This window comes from Falco punctatus (assembly GCF_963210335.1).
Source record: "Falco punctatus genome assembly, chromosome: 2".
NCBI classification, from domain to species: domain Eukaryota; kingdom Metazoa; phylum Chordata; class Aves; order Falconiformes; family Falconidae; genus Falco; species Falco punctatus.
In genome coordinates, this window is record NC_137581.1 from 118,595,679 (window position 1) to 118,616,556 (window position 20,878).

At 41.0% G+C, this 20,878-nt stretch overlaps 1 protein-coding gene across 1 annotated transcript; it reads right to left on the minus strand.

Annotated features, from left to right (window-relative positions):
- Positions 1-2,707: 2,707 nt before the first annotated feature.
- On the minus strand, positions 2,708-15,974 carry TRAT1 (T cell receptor associated transmembrane adaptor 1). The gene is made up of 6 exons (XM_080376188.1): positions 15,821-15,974; positions 9,508-9,612; positions 7,291-7,327; positions 5,976-6,037; positions 4,675-4,730; positions 2,708-3,452 (listed from the first exon to the last, which is right to left on the minus strand). The coding sequence occupies exons 2-6, from the start codon at positions 9,608-9,610 to the stop codon at positions 3,189-3,191; spliced, it is 522 nt and encodes a 173-aa protein (XP_080232314.1). The 5' UTR covers positions 9,611-9,612; positions 15,821-15,974; the 3' UTR covers positions 2,708-3,188.
- Positions 15,975-20,878: the final 4,904 nt, after the last annotated feature.

Here is a 20,878-nt window from a genome sequence, read left to right on the forward strand (position 1 = left end):
AGTAGCAAAAAATAGGAGACAGTTACACAATTAGTTTGATCCTCCAGCATCCACTTGAGATACAACCAAAAGTTTGTGTTGTTTTTCCTAACAATGCTGTTCAGATAGGTCTGCAGTGACTGCCAGATGCTACGGTGACTATGGGAGTATACCTGTCCTAGACTTAAATAGATTTCCTGGTGTTACTTGAGCAATTCTGTTTTGAGCTCCGTTCTTCCTTTCCAAGCAGTTTTGCTTCCACTATACTTCCTCCTGTTTACTCTTGTTTCCCTGTTTCATTGAACTGGTACTTGAATGCTAAGCTTACTGTTAATAAACACAGCTTCACACAGCTTCCCTCTGCTTCAAAAGTTTTGTAAAGAACACTGGAAAAGCAGGTTAGGTTGCTGAGACAGTATAAACCTAGACCTAGCATCTCCTTTTCTTATGTTGTTGTAATTAGTTGAAACTTTCTTTATACATAAAGAATTTAACTAATACATCATAGTTTATATAAGTCTTTCTCTAATGGCTTGAAGATGGAGGGGTATTTAACGTGCTCTTTCATGTAAGAATTCAGTAGTCATTTGAAAACTATCCCAAAAAGTAATTTCAAAAAATCAGGTCATTCAGTTGCTTATTTAAGTAGAGTGTAAAGAGCTGGAGGAATAAAGCTAAATCTGGACTGTGGCAGCATTAGAAGTGCCTTGGAAACAGCTGAAAGGCCATTAAAGGTGATCTTGAAGCGGAATCTGTGAGAGCAGTAGTAAATAATTTAATGGAAACAGTGATTAAATGTGGAAAGGAAGTATATATTGAAGGAGAATATTTACAAAAGTGCCCTGCTTTTTTGGCAAGCTATGCTGCAAGGGGAAGCAGCTGCTGAAAATTGATGTAAATAAATAGCTGGACCAAATAATGAAGACTTAAAGAATACAGGGAAAACTAGATGTACCTAAATCCCATGAAGTGGACTTACTGTTATATGCACTATTGGAGAAGGGTGTACTTTCTTCATTTCCGTTAAATTAATGATCAGACTGAAGTGATGGGTTTAATTTAGGTAACTCATGGAAGTTCTTTGACTGGAATTTTTAGAGAAAATGTATAATCAAGAGTGCAAATGCTGTGAGAAGATTGGGAAATAGCAACTTTTGTACAAGTTATGTGTAAATTACATTAAATGAAAATACAGCATCAGCTGTTTCCAGTGTGTGTTGGAAAATAGAAATAAATAGACCCTTGGGCCTGTATTTACTTGCTTGGGAGGCTGTTTTAAATAATTTTTCTCTTAATCGTTTCAGAGGGCTGAGTAGTGCATCTGCTGGTGCCAGTTAAATTGTTGTATTTTATTTAAATATTTTACATATTAATGCTATTCAAACATTTTTGATGTGTTGAGTCTAAGCAATGTTTATAAGAAATAAAATAGATATCAACGTACTTTGTTCCTGCTATGGAACAAAATAGAATTCCTTCCAGTCTAAACAAATGAAGTTAGTACTTCGTGCACTGGTATCTTGGTGTTTAGCTTTGGATCTTTGGCTTTGGATTTGCCTCCCTGCTTTCCTCCCCTTATGATCTTAGTCAGGGTTGTCATTGCATACGGTTCTCCATTAAAGTGGTTTTTATCGCTTCTTCAACAGTATTTTTACTTATCCAGTGGTAGTTGGTCTAAGACGGAGATAACACAGTCACTGTAATTCCAAGTCTGCCTTGTTTCTGGGGTGTAACAGAAATGATTGGGTTGATTTCTGCACACAAAAACAAGTGCTAGCAGGGGACAGGCAGCGACGTTGGGCAGCTTTGGCTGCACAGGTTGGCCCCTTTCTTTTGATCCAGCGTAGAAGTGAAGGCATGTTACAGAGGCTCATTAACTGTAAGCTAAATTAACTGTGAACCAGGCTGTCAACTGTTTCTTTTACGTTGGGCTTTTTTTTTCTTCATAAATTTGTCCCATTTCTGTGCGTGACCATCCACTTCAGCTTTTAGAAGAGGTGTTGGCTCTCTGTGCTATGGGCTTTTCATTTGTTTTGTTTCCTATAACTGTTTTCAGGGCTGTCTCCTTCAGGACCTGAAACATTTACAGGGTTCTCTATGTTCTTGGGAGTTTCAGGTTCCTTGATGCTGTGCACTGTGTGGGTTTTAAAGGCATTAACATCCTTTTTTTTTGAGAAGGTGGAACTATCCGACACCTACAGGTAAGGCGTGTTACACCAACGTGCCTTACTGTTTCCTGCTACTACCACTTAATGACTCCCAAAATATAAAAATAAATCCCCACTCTGTAAAAGCTTACCATCTGATGAGTTTCAAGTCTTAAGATGAATGTGCTCACAGTATGTGAGTTATTTGGGGAAATCAAAAGCGCTTTCTGCTTTTGTAAAATGCTTGGTAACAACAGCAATGTAAAACCCAATAGGAATTTAAACATCACGTAGAATATTAGAAGGAAAAAATCCTCCCTAGGAGTTTTACTGTTACAGATCATTTGCTAGAATCTTTGTGGACTCTTGAATATAGCTGGATACATTACATTAGAGGAGTTGAGATTTGAGATGTGTTCTGCTATTGCTCACAGAAGGAAACTACAGTTATATAAGGATATTGTTAAATCTTGCGAGATGTATAATTATAACTTTAAACAAGCTGTTAAATTATTCTCCAATTAGCTTTAGATATATCGTGTTATTACCATAGACCAGTCACAATGAGGAAGTACTCAATGTTGAACAGCAGATCAGTTTTTAATTGGGAAAACAACTAAATCATTAAGCATGCAAGTATGAAACATGACTTCCTTCCAGAAGTGTTGTTAAAACCTGTAGAGAAGAATAGTTAAGACTCTGCTAGAGCTCTACAGACAACAGAGTGAGTGGGTCTTTTGGGACTGTTTGAAAGTTGATGGTTGTTTAAACAAAGGATTACTTTTTACTGGAATCAATACCGTGTGAATGCTGAGACACCCGCTTGTGCAATTCCCTTCCTAATTGTCTTCAGAGGGGCAGATCCTTCAGAGTGGCAGTCTGGATCTATACTTACTTCTTGCCTAGTCCATAAACACGCTTGGAAGGCATTTTGGAACACCTGTCCATTTTATACCACTGTTTTATATGTCAGTTTGCCAGGATCCTATCTCTAATCATTCACGGTTCCTCCAGAGTGAACAAGCAGATCTCACTTTCTGATTACATGTTTGTGAAGCTGCTTCAAATGTTCTGTCCTTTTGTAGTATGAATCAAACCCATTAATCTGATGGGATCATCATGAATGGCTTCTGCGTTTCCCGTGTTTTCAGCTGCCAGCTGCTCACTATTGAGGTAAATGCTAACTTTGGGAGCCGTCATGGTGGGATTAGATGATCTTTCTTCATCCTCCTGTAATGCAGGGTCTTTGCTCCTTCTTGGTTTTCTGTGTTTTCCCTTGACACTGTGATCAAGTGATGCGTAACACATCTGAGTGGCAGACTCCACCTGGAAGGAAATTCATTTTGTATTTAACATTCAGTAGTTATGCTTGCCTTAAAATTGTGTCTTAAGACTTTTGGAGTATGTCTACACTGTAATCATAATGGTGGTTGGAGTTTACCCAAACTAGCTGTAAATGAATTCATTAAAAGCACAAATGATTAAGCTGTGGCAGCACAGAAAAGAGACCAACATAATTTAATAATAAATGACTCATGTTCCTGGGATAGTGACAGTAAGGAAAAAATTGAGTGTTATTGGAAAGATTCTCTGGGAATGAGGGTAACCTACATAATCAGTTCAAGTTCTTTGGGATGTAAGACGTAATCTCTGTTTCTTTCCAATTATTTATTTATTTATTAGAATCCAGTTACTAGCAACAACATTTTTTTCACAGGCTGGCTATGCAGAAAACCAAAGGTGAGTAATTCTTGTCTGTATATATGATCTCATTTCCAGTGCAAAACGTATGTTTTGTGTGTCTTCCCCTTGCTTCTCTCTGGTTTTCAAACCAAATTGTGAAGCACTTTTGACATGGGAATTTTCATAGAATGTTCTGTTTCCATGGAGTTAATGAAAACAAATGTCTAAATTTTTTTTAAAAAAGGTATTTCTACCCTCTGGAAGTGTCCTGAGAGAGGGGCTGGAAATAGGTGCTTATGAAATACGTGGAAAATAACTCAGGAAATTGATGCTAGGAATGCTTCAATCACAAATTTCAGTTGAAGCTTGCAAGCTTTTAGGCATCCAGGTATCTCAAAAAACCCCCACAAGTCTGTAGAAAACCAGTCTTTTTCATTTGTTAAGGCAAATAGATTTTGTGCTGGGCAGGAGCGAGCCAATCAAACTCATGACTATCATGTGATGCAGCTTGTGTTTTCACTTGGTTGATTTCCAAAATAAATAAAATTAATTCTTTACATAAGCCATGGCAGTAGATGCAGACTTAATGCAGCCTGATCTGCATGCCTGTGACTGAGCTTTATCATGCCATACGGGTAGAAATGAGCTGTCTGTTATTCTCCTGCTCCCTCGTTAATGACCCAGATTGAATGAAGGGTCAAGTCTGTGCTTAAATTCCCTGATGAACTGAGACACTAACACATGGTAATTTTTGTGATGAGCAGTGTGAAGATTTTTGTTATATATTGTCATGGGATCAACACAAGACCTCTGAGACAGGCTACGTTACCCTAATTCAGAAATCCAGAATTAAAAGTAAAGATACCTGTAGCTGGTTAACAGGCCTCTGAGGCTGGGACTTCATCTGCTCGTAACATTCCTCTATAATTTGTCAAAGTAGAAAAGTGTTTTAGTTATTAAGACATGCTACTGAGTCTTAGAAGATCCTGTTACAGAACTAACTCCCCCCAGTTTGCCCATTTTGAAATTACATGCAGATCTCTCCCTCTATTTATGGACAGGCACATAGCTAAAAACTTCAGACACATAATGTGAAAATGAAAATAATTTTCTGTTCATATGGATGGGAAGCTTCTCATTATGCACTAAGTGGCCATCCTTTTAGACTGCTAGGAGGACATCTTTCAGTTAGGGGGTAACCACGTACCGATGCATTTTCCAGCACAGGCAATTGTTTCTTGGGCTGAGAAAAAGCCTGTGAGTTGCAGCAGCTGGTGACTAAATTCTATTCCTGGCTTGACTTTCAGTTTTCTGTAAATTTAGTGCAAGTTATTTTCTCATGCTGTATGTCATTTTAGCCATCAGTAAAAAAAAAATTACTTCCTTACAGTTTTCAGACTTTTGTGGTGTTATGCAAACCCTGTGTGAAAGAGTTGGGGGTGGGGTTGGGGTTGGTTTTTTTTCCCTGTAGCTCAAGTACTTTATTTTCGCTTAACCCCAAATAAGGCTAGCAAAAAAGTTGTGTTCATGTTACTTAAATACTGTTTGAACACCATAAGGGCTTTGAGAGCCATACCCTCAGCATCTCTAGCTCTAACTGCAGTTATATGCTGTTCCTGCCTTTAATGTGGTATCTCTCTGCCAAGGATTATTAAGTTCAGCCCAGTAAAGCAGAGAAAAGCCATGTCTGCCCACCATTCAGCCACTGGGCTTGTTTCAGCCTGTTCGTCAACGTTGCTGGTGAGCTGTGGACAGCCACAGCCGAGAACTGGTCTGTGTTTGTTTCTGCCAGCTCTTGTGGCAGCATTGACTTTGGGCAGTGAGTAATAGGTGTCTTAGATTGCTTTAGCATGCGTGGATCAAGTTGTTATTTCAACTGGTGGAGCTTTACATATAGAAAAGCTCTTGGTTTTGAGGTATTTGGCTGAACGGGACCATTTGGACATTTGGTAAAAATACCAAATTCAGTATGAGACGTGGTCTTACAAATAGTAGTGCTGTATGATGGTTTGCAGTTCTATCCCAAGTAGGTATTAATACAGCAATTGAAAATGGATAGATTCTCAAGTTTGCTGTTTGAGAAACACAGAAAGTGTTGGTCAGTCGTCGGCTTTTAACCTACATTATAGATTCTGAACAGACATGTTTTCTTAAAGTGAAGCTTACCTAAAATATCTTGATTAAGATTGCCATAAACTGGGTCATCTTCCGTGTAATAGTCATCACAGCTAGAAGGGGAATACAAAAATACTTTTAATTCACAGAATATGTTTTATTTAGGATGCCACTGTTCTACTTGAAACATTTAACACACATATAGCAATAGCAGATTGTATGTGATCTAAAAATATTGAGGGGGGAAGAAATGGTAATGCCTGTGTTCTGAAGAGAGATTTGTTATCTAGCCAAGGATTGAACTCTTATTCCCTGTGACTTAGTTAAGTATAAAGCTAATCTCAAGACTACTAAGCTACTTTTTGATTCACTTCTAGAAATGTTAATGATCACTGAAAGGAATCCAGTTTGTGTCCTCTGAGACCACTTTGCAGTATAAACTGAAGCACTACATGGGTCTTTTGGGCAATGTTCTTAAAAAGTCCACTTGATTCAACTGAAATACTTATATCAACACTAGAGAAGACCAAAGCAAACTTCAGCTTTGGATTTTAATGGGATGCTGTGTTTCATTGCCTGGTGTTTTAAACGTTTAAAACTGTTTTGAACCATGTTGGTAAAATGGGAATTGTTAGTGGGAAGCACTGTGTAACCTTTTTCCTGTTGCATCCCTGTACTGTGCCTCATCAGGGGAACAAAGTAATGCAAACACCACTTTTTCAGGGATATTCTTCAACTGAACAGGCAGTAATAGACAAACAGAGACTTCCAACTTCAAGCAAATTTGTAATTCATTGGTTTTGCAGAACAGTGAATGCCTTTGTAGGTTTTTTCCAAAGTCCTTCTATATTTCGGTAGAGATGAGACTCTAAGAGAAATGAACTTGTAACAGATCACGAGGTAAGCAGCAGCTGTAAGCAGCCGCTGTATTGCTCTTGAAAGTCATGTGTAAAAGTGCGTGAAATGTAAATACACATAACTTATTTTTTCACAAGTATTAAGTATCAGGCTATGATTTATCATTGTTTTCTGAGACTTCTTTTATTATAGATTTACTGAGTTTGAGTGATAGTAAATAGTGGGTTTGCTTAATATCTTGTACTTCCTTCAGTACACCAAATTATCATATTAGCATGCAGTTATTTCATTGCTGATAAAAATGATTGGAGTACATCTCTCCCCCATGATTTTTTTTCCCCCTGTTTTCTTTGGACAACTTTTTTCACGACCATCCTGCTCTTCGACATTTCCAGGCAGGCTGTGTAGAATATTGGATTTTCCTCTATGCTGTCCCTCCAAAGCCATCTGTCTTTATTTATTGCTTATTTCACCCCTGCCGGAAAGAAACCTTTTTTATCCAACTTACCTTGGACTGTTGTCTTCATAGTCTTTATACATTTTAGCTGGAAAATTTGTTTAAAAAAAAAAAGAAGAGAAAATGAAACATGCTATTTTAGAACACTTCACATAATTGTCCCAACTGACATGCTTTCAATTTCACTGTAGAGAGCTAAACTGAAAGCTCTTGGGTCTCAGGACCTTTAGTTGTCCCCCTGCTTTTCTCAACTACTTCTGATGACTACAAGAAATGTTTGTGTTATGACCCTGTGCTGTGGCTGCGAAGTCTATGTTAGTTTCCAAGACCCCCAAAATTGTAACCCATGCAATTAATTCCTTATTTCCTCCTCCTCCTGCTTCTACCTCATCATCTTCTCTGTCGAGGGAGGTGAATGGTCTTTATATTACAAGGTTGTGGTGGGTTGACCTTGGCTGGAGGTGCCTACCTAGCCACTCTGTCACTCCCCTCCTCAGCAGAACTGAGGGAAGAAAATATGATGGAAAAAACTTATGGATCAAAATAAAGGAAGTTTAATAAGCAATAGCAAAAGTCATGTGTGCGGAAGCGAAGGAAAACAAAAGATGTATTCCCTACTTCCCATCAGCAGATGTTCAGCCAGGGCTTCAGCACGTGTAGTGGTTGCTCCAGAAGACAAATGTAAATAACGAATGCCCCCCTTCCTCCTCCTTTCCCTCAACCTTTATATCTGAGCAGGCATCATATGGTTTGGAATATGCTGTCAGTCAGTCTGGGCCAGCTGTCCTGGCTGTGCCCCCTCCCGAGACCTTGCCCCCCAAGCCACTGGTGATGGGGGAAGGCTGGAGACAGCCCTTGCCATGCGAGCGCTGCCCAGCCGCAGCCAGCGCCCTGCCGTGCTGCTGGCACCTTCCCTGCTGCCAGCGCGAGCACCGCACCGCCAGGGCTGCGGGGGGCTCGGCCAGACCCCACACAAGGTGAAGGCTTTATTTGTTTTACTAGTTCTGTTGCTTGTATCTCTGAAAGAGAGATATCCTGTGGGCCACATCAATGAATCGACCAGAAGCGGAGAGGCAATGGCTACAAAGAGATTTATTGCTAGAGCTTGACTAGTAACTCAAGAATGCCTGGGTTATTTCTGCCCTCTGGTCCAGGACCTCAGAATTTGCCACGGTGGGCTCCAATTCCACGAGCAATGCAACATCAGCCGATCTGACCGAAACTTACTCAAGGTTAGTTTTGTAAATGACTGTCATTTTTCATCATAGAAATATCTGCCTAGTGGCACTAAAAGACAAAATAAACCAAAAAGCACACACACCCATCCCACAACACTCCGGCAGCGCTTCATTATCCTGTAAAAATCTAATCCTCGTGCTGGGTGAGCTCAGTCTATAAGCATAGCCTTCGATTGCTGTAGGTGACGTGTGTGTGTGTGTTTAATGTGGTTGAACCCACCGGTGTTTGCCTGCCCACCCATGCGCGTATAGCGCCGGGGCAGTTTTCCCTGTGTAATGGCAGTTTTTCCTGAATGGGAACGGTGAGGATTGTACAGCTTAATAACTATAAAATTGTTTGCATAAGAGAGGTTGCACCAGCATAATCAATTCTGTTTAAGAAGTCATAGTTGATCTTAACCAAAGCCAGAGTATGGCTGCAGTCATCCCTCTAACATAAATTAAACAAATTAGTTCCTTATTGTGAGTGACACCTTGGTTTAAGAGCTACATTAGGATCCCATGAGGAAAATGAATTAGAACTTCTTTTTCAAACTAATTCAATTAAGCATAAAATATGTGTGAAATCTGAAATTCAAATACATGTTCAGGAATTTGGGGAGCAGAAAACTTTCTGACATTTATTTTGTATCAGTGCAGCTACTTAAAATAATTTTTGAAGTGCAAATAATAACCAGTTATCTGAAGCACACTTTAAAAAAAGGAAATTACAGATGTTAAAAATATACTTCAAAAATAAAATTTTAAGCAGAACTAAACTTTTCACCTAATTCTATTGCTTTGTCTTCAGAGAATGGATCTGTTAGCTGTTTTTAGCAGCTGACTGGGCAGTTAGCAATCATTCTGTAATCATACTTGACTCCTCAAAATTTTTCAAAGTTACATCCTCTCTGCTAGGAATCATTCTTGCCAAAAGTTTTTTTGGTTTTTGTTTGTGGTTTTTTGTTGGTTTGGCCAGCAATGATGTCGTCTTCTACGGACACTTCAAACACTCAAGCTCCGTTCCTCACCGACAGACACCATTACTTACCTTGCTTCTTTTTCATATAGTGTGAAATGTTCAGTATCAACGAAACAACCAAAGCCAAACTCACACAGGCCAGAACTCCCCAGACAGAAACGTGGCAGTCCATTTCTGTAACAGAAATACATCAATTTTATAGTTTGTGTTGTCTTGACAGGTTTACTGTATTCTTTGTGGTTGGTTGATTTTTGCTTTCTGTAATTGAAGCTGTTATTTTGTTGTTTACTCTGTGACAGCCGTTTCTGTACAAACAAAATAATTAATATCAAAACCAGATGTTAAATAACAAGAAAGCAACATCAATAGACTGTTAGCAGAACTACTGTTGAGTAGGAATTCAGCCAAAGGTTGGACAGCTGGCTTGCCTGTAAGATGCGGCAAAAATCAGAAATTGCTAAGGAAAAAAGTCATCGTAGTGAATAGCTTTGAAATTATTTTTGTAGTTGTCTTTAACTTACTATTTGCAGTAAATTTTGGCCTAAATTCTAGAGTTCATGAATGTAGTTCTGGAGATTAGGTCAAAGCAACTTACTGCACTGGAAACATCTCTGAATAATCGCAAAGACCACCAGGTTTTAACAATCTCTGCAAAAAATTTCAAAGGTTAGTTATGTGTTTTCTTGCATACCCCATTGAAACCACTTACTGGTACTCATATCCTTGCTGTCTTCGAGAAAGCAGAGGACATAGTGACAAAGGATGAGCAGTAGCTGGGAACCGGTGAACCCCTCAGAAGTGCTGCGGAGAAAAACCTGAAGAGCTCCTGAAAAGTCACCTGGTAAAAGGTGGGTCAGCGTAACTGAACAGAGTGTCCTCTTGCACTGAACTGGCCTCTCCTTCGAGTCCTGTTAGAGACACCCCCCCCTGCACGAAATGTATTTTGTTGTTTAATTAATTCTTTCATTAGCCTAGCTCATACAAGTTTTCCATCACAAACCATGCTGAAGAAAATAGTTTATTTGTGATGGTCTAATGGCCAGAGTGATCAGCATGGCTGCAGATGGCCTGCGAAACCTTCCCATGAGGAAACACTGAGCCAAATACCTGAGTGAAAGGAGCTTGAAACTAGATTTCTCGCTTTCTCCAGAGGCATGTCTCAGGTTCTTGTAGATTTGGGGTGTCAAATAAAGCCCGGTCCCAAAAAAACACACCAAAAAGTCTAGTTGAGCAGAGCAGGCAAGGGGAGGCTGGATGATACTGAGTGAGGTTTGAGCAGGTCCTTGATCCGCTTTTTTGGTTTTGATGTAGGTGGATCCCTTCAGGAAGCTGACACTTCATTTGCTTCTTAACTCCTTCACCTCAGCTTTCCTTTGAGGAACACACGTTCCCAGATTGCTGGCCGGGGGTGGTGGGGGTGCTGCTTGCGCTCCTCTGAGCACACAGACAGGCCTTGTTCCTTGGCCGACCGGATCCAGCTCACCTTGGGAACTGCCCCTTACAGGTTTGGTCCTCGAATTATGCTGGTGCTGTAAAAGCTTGTTTAGTTTTGTTTTATTCCAAGCCACAGATGTTTTGGTGGTGATGAAACAAGATAAGCCAGTCCTTGGTAGTAAAACGTCACAAATCACATGGGCTTCCGTGATCAGGTTTTCTTGCTGATCAGAACTCTCTTTTAAAAGGAATGAAACACAGCAAACAAGCTGTGACATTGGCAGACTTGTGACTGGCTTTTGCACATGGTCCTTCCAGTGGCCAGTTAACCTTTTGTTTGAACTAAATGTCCAATTTCCATTCCTTTCTTTTCTCCTACTTGAGTTCTCCCAGAGGTGTTTACAGGTTCTCCATGACTGCAATGCTACTTTTCATGTTGAGAGGCACTTTTTTTTTTTTGCCATGGGATACAGACATTCCTGAGAGACAGCACCCCCGTGAAGCAGCAATACATTATTCCAATTTTTCAGAGAAGGAGTTAAGAGAAAGGGAGATCCTACATTGAGAAGGTATTATCAGGCCACATCAAGAACCACCAGAGTTTGGAACCTGTTTACTCTTAGAAATAGTCACTCAATATTTTCATTCTGTGCAACCTGTCCAAAACTACAAGAAGTCAATGTCAAAGGCAGGAACTTTTAAGTCTCAATGCAGTGCCTAAATAGTAAGAGTCATCCTTCCTTCCTTCTCTTGTCCTTTTTGTCTTTTCTGAAGTGATTGTTTTCCATTTTTCTGATAGAATCATAGAGTCATTTAGGTTGGAAAAGACTTTTGAGATCATCAAGTCCCGCTCCTAACAGAGGACTGCCAAATCTGCCACTAAACTATGTCCCTGAGCACCACATCCATGTGTTCTTTGAGCATGTCCAGGGGTGGCGATGCCATCACCTCCCAGGGCAGCCAGTGCCAAAGCTTCACCACCCATTCAGGGAAGAAATTTTTCCTAATATCCAATGTAAACCCCTGCCCGGCACAGCTTGAGGCTGGTTCCTCTTGTCCTGCCACTACTTACCCGGGAGATGTCTACACCTCCTACACCCCCTCGCTACCACCCGCTGTCAGGCGGCTGTAGGGAGCGATCAGGTCCCCCCTGAGCCCCCTCCTCTCCATGCTGAGCACCCCCAGCCGTGTGCCCCAGCCCCTGCCCCAGCCCCCTGCCCGGCTCTGGACACGCTCCATCCCCCCTACGTCCCTCTGGGCCTGAGGGGCCCGAAACTGAACCCAGGGCTCGAGGTGCGGCCCCACCAGCGCCGAGCACAGGGGCACGGGCACTGCCCTGGCCCTGCTGGCCACACCGTTTCGGATCCGAGCCAGGGTGCTGTTGGCCTCCTGGGCCACCTGGGCACACTGGGGGCTCGTGTCCAGCCAGCTGCTGACCAGCACCCCCGGGCCCTTTCCATGGGGCAGCTTTGAGCCGCTCTGCCCCCAGCCCGCAGCGCTGTGGGGCTGGTGTGACCCACGGGCAGGACCCGGCACTTGGCCATGTTGAACCTCACACAACTGGCCTTGGTCCATCCCCCAGCCTGCCCAGACCCCCTGCAGAGCCTCCTGCCCCCAGCACGGCAGCACTCCCCCCAGCCTGGTGCCAGCTGCAAACCTGCTGAGGGTGCGCTCGGTCCCCTTGTGCAGATCGATAAAGGTATTAAACAGGACTGGCCCAAATTACATTAATTTCATATTTCTTTTCCTATAACTCATTTTTTTGTTTGTTCTCCAGGGAGCAAAAGCAGTATTGCAGCCTAACAGGGGCAGCATGTGTAACTGTGATAAACGCTACAGCCCTGAGATTCATTAGAATAAAAAAAGCAAGTAGATATTTAAGGTACAGTTCTGATTGTACTGAATGCTGTAATTTAGCTTTCTGATTCACAAATCCTATTTTTCCCCTGGTGTTTCCAGAGTAGAAGGAGAATTCTTAGTTTTGATTTGATTATTTTCAGCCCTTAACTGAAGTGGAGGAGGAAATCAAATTTTTGATGGCAAGTAGCCTTTTTGTGTTTCAGCTTCTCATTTAAATCGGTATTATTCTCTGGAAAATAGTAAAGGTTGGAAAAAAGTTGTTTCGCTTTCCAGTTTCAAGTTTAACTTCTACAATATTTGAGCAATCCCACTTCCCTAGGACTTAAAAAGTACTTCAGCAAAACACAAGGCATGAAATTTGGATTTCTAATAAGATTTACCTATGTTTTAAATCCCACAGACTATAGTTCTTTCTTAAACGTGATTTAGAAAATTGCATGGGTGTGGGGAGATGGAGAAAACAACTTTTAAATTGTTCCTAGCTGAACACTACTTAGTTTATTTTAAAATTTATTTTCCACAACTCTGACTTAAACATCTGCTTGTATTTCAGTAGAATGTATACAAACAAATATGTGACTTCTGTATCTTATTTTTTAATCTTTTTTCTCTTTGCAATACGAGCTATTTGTTTGTCAGACAACACCAATTGTATTTCAGACACAAGCATTTTTCATTTACTGCATAAAACCATAGTAATGGCCTTGATCAGAAATACCGTAGTGCCACTCTGAGTGCTCTGTGCTTTTCTAACCTCACTTTCAAGTTAATCTGCCTTTCCAAGTACAAAATATGACAGATTTTGATTTTATATCATAGCTTTACAGATATACAACTCCCAGCTCTTTCCCAGGTGTTCTCGTGCTGCCCTTACAGTTGTTGCCGATAGGCTAGCTATTTACATTTACAACTGCATTATTTAAATGTTTACTACTTTGACAGCAGCAGCAGTAGAAGGAAAGCCGAATGCCTGCGTGAAGAGCAATTTGCCTCCTCAGGTAACTATACTGCTGTCCCTATATGTATAATAGCAGATGCAACCTGTGACAGTTAACTGCCTGTGCTAAAGCCAAAAAAATCATTAGGTGACTGTGGACGGAGTGTGAAATAAACAGAAAGAGAAGTCTGTTAGACTAGTTATAGTCTGCTCTAAAATAGTGTCTTTTATTCTATTTTCTATTTTTAATTCTCATTCAAGTAATCTTCTGTCAAATGTAGCAAAAACAGGTTGTCGTTTTTTACATATTACATCATTATTCCAATCCTGTAGCACTGTGTTCAGGGACATTTTCACTCAATTGCTGTCAAACTGATTATTTTAAAAAAAAAAAAAAATCATTATATCTTTTTAAAAAGTCCTCAGGAAAAATTTGGCCCCTGAGAATAGTACACTATGATTCTAATAGGAAAAGCACAAATTCCACCAGGGCTTTCTGTGTTGGAAAACCTAAGAGTGATAGTTGTTTGTTCATAAGAAATCATATTGAAGCTGTTCTTAAAGTAGTGTGCTCCTCTGTGAAAGAAAAGTGTTCATGGTATAGTCAAGGGTCTCATGAGAAGGACAAAAATTCTCATTTTATTGTTAGAAGTTGGGTTGTGTGAGTGGGGGAGGTATTATATTTAATCATTATAAAGATAACAGCTTTTTGAATATCCAATACCGGAATATCTCTAGCATTAATGATACGTTCCTATTCTGCTGTTGTTTCATTTCTGTTTGGAAACAGGGTCAAACTTGGAGTTGCATCCAAGTAGTTTACTCCATCTGGATGATTGTTTTACTTTTCTTTAAGGATGGTGTTACTTGCCTCCTCTTAGTATATTTTACACCGCTGTAAACTAAGGCTCTATATCCACACAACAGAATAAGGGCAAACAAGACATAGTTAATTGTTCTAAAGGCGTAGTTAATTGTGCTTTTTCTCCTTTTTAAATCTATTGATAAATTTCTCCACCAAGGGAGACAAGACACGAGAATAAATAGACTTTGGGTCACTTGTTCTTAGGCTTTCTCTTTGCAGGGTTCATTACACTGTAATGGGGGGGGGGGGGGGGGGGGGGGGCGGGGGGGGGGGCAGAAGTGGGAAACAAAAAAATAACCAACCAAACGAAAGACCCCCCCCCAAACATTCTAATCGTTCCTGGATGAATTTCTGCAGTTCCACGTTATTGCAACCCAAAGGGGAGTGGATGTAATCATGTACTTACCTTTGGGGAAAGGGGCCAGATTTAACAATTTGGAGCTAATAGTAGGTGCTTATCCTTCCAACAGTGTAAGAATAGGTAGCAGAAGAACTGAGTTTTGTTCCTTCTTGTTCTAATGTGTTTTGTTTAGAAAATCCATCACAAAGAATAGCAGACAAATATCAAATATCATACTTCTGCCAGTTTTTCCTACTGAAAAGGGACCTGAGATGGGGAGTACAGATACCCATCTGGCTGGACACACCATCTACGGTATCAACTCCTCATTCTACAGAAGCAGATTAATTACTTTGGTCGCTACCAGATTTAAGATGATGATCTGGAGCGCAAAATGGTTTGCCTCCTGTTGTTTCTGTCTGCAAATTTGTCAAGGATGAGATAAAATTAGTGCTTTTTTTTTCCCCCTCCTCTCCAATTAAATGATGAGATAAATAAAGTTCTGTACTAATGACCCTTAGAAAAAGAAACCCATTAAGAGACTGATGAATGTTAAATTATCATTAAAGATGCTTCCACCTGTGTGAGTTTTTAAGACAGGATTAATTCTCTGGAAAGGTTTCCTTAAACTGCAATTAATTAGTGCACAACTAATTGCTTTGTAAGATATCAACTTCATACTTCAGAAAGGAAGCAGCATATTGTAAAATAAATCCTCAGCACAGTAAATATTTTAAGCACAAAACTAATGCCAATGCTTAGTCTTCATTAACAAACCTTAATTAATGAAGGTTTAAGCTGTTGATGATAACTCATCATCATGATTATTATTAATAATTTGACTTCAGAACCCTGAGCAACCTTCTTGGAAGAGTGGTAATTACCACAGTGTGTTTTTACTGCTCCTTTGTTTACAAGTTGGTAATACCGAAAAAATAAGGCTTACCTGGTTTTGCTGTTTCTAGGAATACTCCCAGCCCCTTTATCCAGCGGGAAATCAAGTGACGTTGGCAAACCTTGGATGCTCTTTTGCTTTGGGCCTGGCAGCATGAAACTATCTCTTGAGTTGCTGTCAATCTTAAAGGCCTCCAGTCTCTTTCTTTTTTTTCACCTGCTTCCTTACAAACAGGAAATGTGGCTCAGGCTTTTACAGCCTCGCTAGCAAACTGACGGTCTCCTTCAGTGTTTACCTCTGAGAGAGGAGTGAAATATTTATGTGCACTTGCATTTATTATCCGCCTGTCTTGCCGCAGAAGAGCATGTACAGGACTATTAGTTCCATTCTGTGTGATAAAAACCTGCTTTTGTAATATTCATATGAGACCCATGCTCTAAGTCTTCCTGCTTCTGATGTTATGTTGAATCAGCAGAAGTATTTAAATACTTCTTTAAGTAGATTACAGGACTATTTTACCTAGGAGTGCTATTTGATTCTGTCTCTTGGGGTTTTGAAACCAAGTCTGAAAGCCCGTGGCTGAGAGAACCTCCAGTTTAGCTGAAACAGGATTCAGAGGCATGATGCACCACTGCCGGCTGTGGAAGGGCAAGTTAGGATCATAATATGCTTCCTCCATTTTTTGAAGTCCATGAACCTGGGCCAACAACTTGGAACAGTTGTGGAAAAAGGATAAATCGGCTGTGTGTATTTGTCTTTAAAATCGAATGAAACATGCCTGCGTTTGGGAAGAGAAGCCATTTTATTCTCAGAATCGGAGCAGCTTCTTCCAGAGGAAGCTCACACCGAGCACTGTCAAAGAAACTTTTAAATTCTGAGGTTTTGCTGGGGCGGGGGCGGGGGGGGTGTGGGGGGGAGGGTCGGAGTAAATGGGTTTATTGCCAATTATGCATAACCTAGAAGTGGGAAGTGTTTCTTAAGAGAAAAAGCAAATCACATGACTACGTTCATCTTTTTTGTAATATGTACATATGTATGTTTATTTGGGATGTTATTACTCTGGAATATTATGTTTCTATTAACTGTTTTAGATTAATGCTGAAGAAATAATTTACTGGATTAGCATCTTATTGGAACATGAAGGAGCAGGTTAGTCCTGGGTAATATAATAGAGCTTTCCATTTGAGTCGAAAGGTGATATAGGCTTAACTACTCAGAACATGACCATAATGAAGTGAGTTTGATGACGAGAGATTAATAGAAAAATGCTGAAAATGGTGGGAATTCTTACACTTTATATTGTTTTAGAGGTTGCAGTTATCATGATGAAAAATTCAATGGAAAACAAGGTTATTTGAAAGTGGACTTAGCTTTGCCACTTGCCAGCAATTGAATTTGGACACCTCACTCGTATGGGTAGAATCAAAATTTCTCATTGTTAAATCAAAAGACGTGAGTCCATCACATTTCACTGGAAACCAGGATATAGAACTAGAGCTCCTTTCAGTAAGCGATGCATTCCATGATCTGGAGTCTAGACTGTGGCTTTAAGTGGGGAAGAGATCCAGGTTTGTGAAGTAGAGACTGCAGTTCGTGTGTCTGAAAGTAAAGGGTTTGTCACAAGCTTAGGGAAGGGGAAGGACTCGAGCAGTTGCAATGATGGGATTTAGCCATTCCGTGTTGTAGGATCAAGTGAACAGAAGAGCCCCGGGGCCATCTGATGAGAACGTGCATCTCAAGAGGAGGCTTCTTGTGAAGGAAACCAAGGGTCCTGAACTGAGAGAGAAGCTGAAGAGAGTGGGGGAGATGCATTGTAAAAATTGAGGCACTTGCTTAGTTCCTCAGCTAAGAGCATGAGGAGCAAATCTGCGATCTGCAGAGCGCGAACGAAATGCTTACCAGCCGGAGCAAGGAATGAACTGCTTTGGCAGTAGCGAGGGGCACAGCGGAAGGGCGAGCGCTGGGAGTGCAGCAGGGTTCGTACTCCTGGCGGTGTGTTAGTAAATCGGCTCTCCAAGTGCAAATCGGTGTAGCGTACCAGCTTTGCCTGGCTGCAGGAGCGCAGGCTGTTGGGTTGGGCATGAGCTGGGTGTGCTGTTCTGGGCAGCCTGCAAGAGAGGGAAAGCTCTGTTAGATAGGAAGAAATTGTTCACTGCAGGCTGTAAAATCCATCATCAATATAAGACTCCTTACTTTTCTTTAGTGGTGCTACGTTAAAAAACTTAGTGAGCTGGTAGTCGTCTTAAAGTGCTGTTATTTGTGATAATAAAGACAAGGACAAATCATTCCTAATTTAGAAAGATAGGACATAAAGTAATGCTATTCCGTCTACATCCATCGTGTACAAAGACATTTCCTCTTCTTTTGAAAGTCCCCAAGCTGTAAACTGCTGGGTGCATATTCTGGGAAAGTGTCTCTGACTGCTTAGCTCCTTATGTGATCCTTGGTAAACGTGCTGCTGGTGTCTCCGGGATAAGAAGCTATATCAAGTGGACATCTGACTTGGCTGGGAATAGGTCTTGCTATTTAAGTTCTTGGAGAATGTAAATGGAATACTGTTAAATGTTGTTGTACGCAGATGTGTAAGAAGTAAGTCAATACTCAAATGGAGACAAATAAACAGTGCTGTTTGACAGAAGACTTGGATGATCAGGTGAAGCTGACTGAGAGATCACTTGACAAAGTAAAAAAAGCTTATAAAGTAGTAGTTTGTTGTTCTAGGGAAAGACAAGCAGAAGCATTCTAAAGTAGGCATGAAAGACAACTCTACGTTGGGAAGGGAGGCCATACTTAGAAAGGGAGAAGGGAAGGGGGATCTTGAATTTTTTTTCTTTGGTTTTAGCTGAATCTTCCTAAGCTTGCTATTAGTGTAGGGGGAGGGGGAAGTACATTGGGGGCAGAGGGGCGTATCTTGAAAGTATGTGGTGCTATCTACAGAAGATACTAGTTAGAAAACCTTCAGGTGCCTGTGTTAAGTGCTTATGCTCTAGGAGATGGTAACTCACACTTACCATGGAGTTCCTTCAACTTTTAAGTTTATGTGGTAAGTTACGTGGTAGATATGAAATTGGAAGGTTTACACTGATTTTTTAAGGAAGGAGATATGTGGCAGCAGCCAAACATGTTAGATAGCTATATCTAATTTCTGTGATGAGATAGCAGATGTTGCCGTGGAGCATGGAGCTAAGGCAGTGGCTGACCAAGGAAAGATTATAACATTGCTGAGACCTCAACAGAGGAGGTCAGCAGGTTTCCAGGAGCAAGACCATTACTAGAATTTTTATTTTTTTTTAAGTGCTTTTCTGGTTCTGGATGAACCGTGGCAGGATGGAACATTTTACTGGGGTTTCTTAAGAAGGCACAATACCTTAGCAGTTCCCAGCAATCTCCTCCAAGCCTGGAATTTGCTCTACATGACTGGAAACCTCAACGGAAAAGAATTTTCAGGCTTATTGACCTGAATGTCATTTCAGAGTTTGTACCTTCCCTTTCCTCAACCCTAAGAAATTGAAAAGCCTTCTTGAATCCTTCCTTTTTGACTTCAAAGAAGAAAGTTTGTGCTATGCTGCTTAAAGAAGATTTTGGGGGACTGCCTTAACTGTTTCTTAGAAAATTAAAATGAAATATGGCAAAATGCAAATTGAACAGGCAGCTGGCACGAGGCTCGAATGCATTTGACTCGATAGATCTGCATCTCTTAATTACTTATGAAGTCATTTGGTTCAGTGTGGTTTTGCAATGTATGTATGTTGCCAGCAAGTTGTTCTTCTCTAAGACTGCAGAATGCATGTTTATTCTAGCTTCCTGCAGGTAAAATAAACTGCACAGCTGACAACAGAATTGGGCCTCAAATGTCTACTTTCTCATCGATACTGAAATTGAACCCTTTCTTTGAAAAATAATTTTCGTTTTCATTGTCAGTGCGAAGTGGCTTAGTAGAAACCCCCTTGCAAAAGATGAGAGAGAGACTGTTTGTAGTAAAAGTCTTGAAAAGTGCAGGTATTCCTGCAAAATGTGACGTTTCTGTTTGAAGTGAGAATGTATTTTTAATAACAAATCTTCTAGGGTTTGCTGGGGAAAGTAGCTACAGCAGAAATGCTTTGAGAGGAGCTTGTGCTGAAGTGGAGCCTTGCTCTGGTTCTAATCTCGTGAACATATCGCGGAAGCAGAACTGTTCTTTCAAGCTTAGCACATGGCTCTTTGCTTGGGTTGCAGGTGCAGACCTGGCGCTCCCAGCGTGGTGAGCAGAAAGGAGCAGCAATGCTGCAGAAGAGAGCTTGTCGTAGAGCAACCGCCAGGACGAGTGATGCCTTTCAAGGCAGCCTCAAATGCTGCAGAGAGCTCTTCTGACTCCTACAGGGAATTCTGTGCTTGGTAAAATTAAAAAGCCCATCCGTGTGCATTGTAGACAAAGTCCTGAATTTCACTGTTTTCCTTACACCGGTGTTAAGCACAATGCTCTCTCATTAACAGCCCTGAAATTATGGCTCCTATTATAGACAGTTGCATGGGTTTCCTGTGGGGAAACCACAGGGGTTTTTTTCCGAACGCTACAAAACCTTATTGTAAAGGATTGTAAAGAGAAAACTTCTTATCTTGGCAATTCTGCACTGTCAAAATTTCCATTCAAAGCTAACCCTGCGCGCTTGTGCAGCTTTGGGTGGAGCTTTGTGTGTTGTGTGCTGTGAGAAAGCCGAGCTGTCTCTGCGTGACTGGCAGAGAGAAAACAGAGCAGATGCCGCTCCATCCAAAGCCTGCAGAGGTGAAGCGTGGCCATCCCATTGACTTCAGTGGATTTTATTTTCTGTTCAGACAGCCGCTGTGTCCTGAGAGAAATGTAACCTCTAGTGATACCTCTCCCAAGCCATGCAAAGAATGCATTGGCGATTAAAGCCGCTGTAATCCATTTACGTAGGTTTAGGATTTTTGTCGTTCCCCCTTGACACACTTTTATGAAGAGTGTGGGCAAATATTTCACCCTGGGCAGCCGAAGACCTGATCCCACAACTATTCCTTACGCGAGCCACCCTAGTGAAGCCAGTGGCCCCCCTCTGAGCTTGGCAGCAAACCCGCAGCTCTGTCAACTTGGACCAAAGCACAAGAAGCATT

Coding starts and splice junctions, on each gene's coding strand:
- TRAT1 (XM_080376188.1), bottom strand. CDS start 9,610: ATGGACTGCCACGTTTCTGTCTGGGGAGTTCTGGCCTGTGTGAGTTTG. Junction 6,038..7,290: donor TATGAAGACAACAGTCCAAG/GTAAGTTGGATA, acceptor TTCCCCTTCTAG/CTGTGATGACTATTACACGG. Junction 4,731..5,975: donor TCTTAATCAAGATATTTTAG/GTAAGCTTCACT, acceptor GACAAATTATAG/AGGAATGTTACGAGCAGATG.